Genomic DNA, 5,287 nt, shown 5'->3' with positions numbered 1-5,287 from the left:
GGGATGAACTGTCCTAGTGCTTAAAACCTTCCAGGCCCATCATAACCAGACAAGGCCTCATTGCAGCCTATATTATATTAGCATCTGTCTTCAGCAGATTAGAGCTCCTTTTAAATAATTATAGGCACTCTCAAATCTAATGAAGCAGTGGGAATAATGTACATAAACTAGCTGTGGACCTTCCTTTTCCCATAACCCACTTATAGGAGAAGATATATTAGAAAGTTCTATCAGCGCTAGACTGCAGTTGTTATCTACAGCTCCTCAAAAAGCAAAAGGGTCCTTAGCTAAACCCTCAATGGAAATTGATGTGGTGGAAGTGGGTTCAAGGAGCGCCAAAATAGGCAGAGATAGATATTTAATTGACAATGATAAATATACAAGTTTATACAATGCTAAAAATCATGGATCCATGATAAAAACAATAACAATAGAGTATACGAACAGTTTGAATAAATTAAAAATGGAATGGAAATTAAAATCAGGTGGCGGTCCTGACGCTAGATGGTAGTACAAACTCTAATAACAATAAGCATATGTTAAAATGCTGCTAAAATGCCACTAAAATGATGCTAAAACAGGCATAAATCAAATTAGCCTATAAAGACACGAGGAAATAATGAATCACAAATATACCGGTGGGTGGGAAGTGTCAATAAAGTTTCAAAAAGGCAATAAAAAGTGTTAATAAAAATAAGTGTCAATAAAAATGTCAAAACAGGAAATAACAAAGTGGGTCCTGTGGTTTCACAAAAAAGTTGTGGAGGGTGCACAAACAAATGTCATTTTGTTTGTGCACTTCCACCACTTATAGGAGAACCTTTAGTTCCAGGATTCTTTCGAGGGCCTGCTATAGCAGTGCACATAAATCTGGTCATCATGGCATAAAAAAAATAATAAACCAGATAAAGTCCCAAAAACATCCAGCCTTTCCAGACAAAAGGTTAGTGCCTTTTTCAAGCCTACGGAACCTCTAACAGAAACTTTTATAGATACCACAGGGGCTCAAGAAGATTTTGAAAATATATAATTCGCCATTCCTCATGGCGATCAGGCCCCAGTCACTAAAGCCGACTACCCTACCCTCTAAAGAAGACTTTACTTTACTAGTCTCACAAGTAGGACAACTCATTAAAGAGGGATTAGTGGAAGTAAATAAAGATATAACCTGTTTGTGAAACAGGGTGGCTCAGCTAGAGGAGGTGACGGAATCATTATACAGTAACACTAACTCTCTCACTCAGCAGTCATAAGATCAGTCAGATACCATCAACCAGCTACAACTACAATTGTAGGACATTGATAACAGAGGCAGACGACAAAATATCCATCTCAGAGGAGTCTCTGAATCAGTTTCTTCTGCACAAATATCGAAATATCTACAAGCCTTGTTCTGCCATCCTCTCCAAAACCAAAGCCTGGAAGTTATACTCATGGATAGGGCCCATGGAGCCCTAAGACCCATCCCCAAAGAACCACCCCCCGGACATAATCATTAAATTTCACTAATTTCAAGACAAAGAAAGATAATGGGGGCGGCAAGGAAATCCTAACCCCCTCTCTTTGAGGGGTCATTCCTTACAAATATTCCCTATAGATGAGGCTTCCCATTTTGCCTAAAAGTCTCACGAAAAACAACCAGGTGCATACTTACCGGTCTACAGAGGACATTGACTGTTTTTGTGATACCCTGGGTATAGCCCAGCCTTCCCTGCCTAGACTAAATGAACAAGGTAACGATCATGACACAAGATCAAAGTTGTCAGGTCCTCTTCCTCAACGCGAACCTTGGATAAGGGTGGCTAAGAAGAGGCAGAGGTACCAAGTCTAATTTAGACGCATGATTTATTTGCCTGAAAGTAGGATGTTAACTCCTGTTTCAGTTTTTTGTTGTTGTTTTTTTCACCCTGGAGAGAGGGGGGTTGTTCGATGATGGTAGCACCTATATCAGGAGACATTGTTGTAGTAGCTCCTCTACTCTAGTGAGATGATTGAGAGACTCATGTTTAGTTCTTCAGTATTTATTTCCAACCCCTTAGGTGTGGTAAGCATTTAGGGATAAGGTTAATATAAAGAAACTAAATAAATAGCGCAGTTTGCTCTGACAATGTCAGTAAGTTTTATTGTTAACTGAGTTGTATTCTCTGTTCATTAGTTCACAGTTTTCTATTCCTTAAAATAGACCATATACAGATGGCATGCGACAGGTGTGCTCCTCTAAGTTATGTCCAAATTTCCCCCATGTATTACTTGCTTGTACGATCCCGGCAGAATACCTATATAAAAAATCCTAAGCACGGTTATAAAGCAGTCTATAGGTTTTTTCTGTAATCCTTTGAATCAAAATGTTTACTGTTATGTTGTTTTTATTTTTGCTTTTCAATGTTTTTGTTTCAGAAATTATTTTAACTATGCAAGAGAAGATTTTATATATATCCGAGAAATGTTGTTGATGCGGGAAGGACGGGGACCCCCACCCTAGGTATGTCTCTTATTCATTTGTAACCCCGAGGCACTGTGATCGCATAAGACAGACCTTAGTTCTTTACACAAATGTCTACTAATAACTTAATATTTGCAACCCAAAATGTGAAAGGGTTGAACTCCCCCACTAAACACTCTGTGGCCTTGAGCTGGTTCAAAAGACATCAGTGCAACATAGTTTTTATACAGGAAACACACTTCGCCAGATCATCAGAACCCAGATGTTCTTCAAAATACTGCCCTCCAGGTAGATCAAAAATTTACAGATAAAGAGGGTAGATATATAATATTAATTGGCACTCTATATAATAGACCAATAACATTGATTAATATATACTTCCCAAACTCTCATCAGGATGCTTTTATTAAAAGAGTGACAAATTTACTGCTCAGTGTTCAGAAGGGAATTGTAATATTGGGAGGAGATTTAAATGTAGCACTTGAACCCTCATTGGATCGCTCTAAAGGAAAAACTCAGGTACCCTTTAAAACTTTCAAAAAACATATCCCAGGCACTATGTTCCAATACATTAATAGATACTTGGAGACTCCTACAAGCAGGGAAAAAAGATTACACTTTTTATTCTTTTCCGCAAAGAGCTCACTCACGTCTAGATTATTTTTTCATTAATCAGGTTGGCCTCCCACAGTTATCATATGCTGATATAAAAAACACCTCTTGGTCGGATCATCATATGATGATCATGAACTAGCTTGCAAACCAGGCCCTATTACACCATATATATGGAGGTTAGATGATGCAATGCTTCACAATCCGGAAATAGTAGAGAAAATAGAGAAGAATATAAAAGAATACTTCCAGTTTAACTCTTTAGATTCCATCAAAATGACCACAATCTGGGAAGCTCATAAAGCAGTAATCAGGGGAGAGTTTTTGAAGCAGAAAGCCCAACTAAAACGTAAACAGAATGAATCTTACTCTAAGTTAATGAGGGAGATTTGTGAGTTGGACAGAAAGCATAAAAAGACCAATTAAACTTGAAATTCTTAAATGAATTACAGCAGGCTAGAAAAGCCCTAAATGTGCTACTTGACAATGATGCTTATGCCAAAGCCCTGTATCTTAAAAATATGTATTTTTTTTGGTGGGAATAAGGCAGGAAATCTGTTGGCAAAATCTCTCAAAAAGAAATCTTTAAGTAACCATATACATAAGATAACTTTGGAAGAGACCTCAGTCATAGATAACCAAGGTATAGCTACAGTGTTTAGGAAATATTATGAGAAATTATATAACTTACCTCCCCCAACTGACTTGACCCATGCGAGTTACCCATGAGGGTTACGTGAACACTTTGGCTTTGCCAATCATGTCCACAGAGGAAGCAGAGGAATTAGACTCCGCTATTACAGTACAGGAAGTTGTAGGAGTAATAGAGGTGCTACTGGGGGTAAAAATCCTGGGCCAGATGGCTTTTCTAACGCCTATTATAAAAAGTTTAAAGACAGCTTGGCCCCGCACTTAACTAACCTATTTAATGCAGTGGATAATGGTGAGTCATTCCCCAAATCTTTTCTAGAATCCCACATCACAGTCTTACTCAAACCCAATAAAACTTCGACCCTTCCTGGAAATTATAGACCCATATCACTTTTGAATTCAGATCTAAAGATATTCTCCAAAATTGTGCCATCTTTGGTTCATCTTGACCAAGTGGGATTTATCCCCCATAGAGAGACAAGGGACAACACCATCAGAGCTCTTCAGTTGACAGATTATATAAAACTCCATAACATACCTTCCATTTTAATATCTATGGATGCAGATAAAGCATTCAATAGACTTGATTGGACCTTCTTAGCTAAAACTCTTCAGAGATTTGGATTAAAAAATATTATCCAGAATATTCCAATTATACTCTGTCCCCTCAGCTAAAATTAAAGTAAATGGCCTTCTCTCTGAATCTTTAACCATATCCAATGGTACCCAACAATGCTGTCCATTGTCTCCCCTTTTATTTATCCTTATCGTGGAAGTTCTCGATTCACGCATCCGCTCAAATCACCAGATTACAGGTATCAGGATAGGTAAGGAAGAAACTAAACTGATGATGGATGTGTACGATGTATTGGTGTCCCTTGCCTCTCCTCAATTATCTCTCCCACATCTTTTGAGGGAGTTGGATGTTTTTGGTTGGTTTTCATCTTTTTCTGTTAACACACAAAAAACATAAATGCTCAATATATCTATGTCCCCAGCTGAATTTCTAACTTTACCCAACATATGCCTTTTTAAGCTTCAACATAAATCCCTTAGATATTTGGGAATAGAACTCACAGAGAGCCACCGACAATTGTTTTAATTCAACTACCAAAGGATGCACCTAAATGTCCAAACTACTTTACAGGAATGGTCATCCAAAACTCTTTCATGGTGGGGCCGTATCCAAACGGTAAAGATGACAATTCTCCCCAGGATTTTGTTCCTTTTTCAGACTATCCCTATTTCGTTATGATCCAGATTTATCCATAGGTTACAAGCAAGCATTAATGAATATATATTGAATACAGAGTAAAACACTGTATAAGTTACTGGATGAGGGCGGGATGGGTTCTCCAAACATTAGATCATATTATGAAGCTACCATTCTGCAGAGAGTTGTAGATTGGTACAAAAGCACTGTCTCTAAAGCTTGGGTGAAAATGGACTCTGATATCTTACAGTTCCCACAGGTGGGAGCATTGTGTTGGGTTAATAGGGTAAATAGACCGAGTATCATTCAGCAAATAGCGATATACAAACACATATTTATCTACTGGGACAAATTCCAAAGAATTCAGG

At 38.0% G+C, this 5,287-nt stretch overlaps 1 protein-coding gene across 1 annotated transcript in view; it reads right to left on the bottom strand.

Annotated features, from left to right (window-relative positions):
- Positions 1–4,545: 4,545 nt before the first annotated feature.
- LOC128636553 (olfactory receptor-like protein OLF1) overlaps positions 4,546–5,287 on the bottom strand; it is a 77,603-nt gene continuing 76,861 nt past the window's right edge. The window contains exon 5 of the mRNA XM_053689547.1: positions 4,546–4,656. Coding sequence (XP_053545522.1) covers positions 4,546–4,656 — 111 coding nt within the window. The remainder of the gene's footprint in view (positions 4,657–5,287) is intronic.

Source organism: Bombina bombina, chromosome 7 (genome assembly GCF_027579735.1).
Source record: "Bombina bombina isolate aBomBom1 chromosome 7, aBomBom1.pri, whole genome shotgun sequence".
Lineage (NCBI taxonomy): Eukaryota > Metazoa > Chordata > Amphibia > Anura > Bombinatoridae > Bombina > Bombina bombina.
This window is presented reverse-complemented; position numbering and strand designations above follow the sequence as displayed.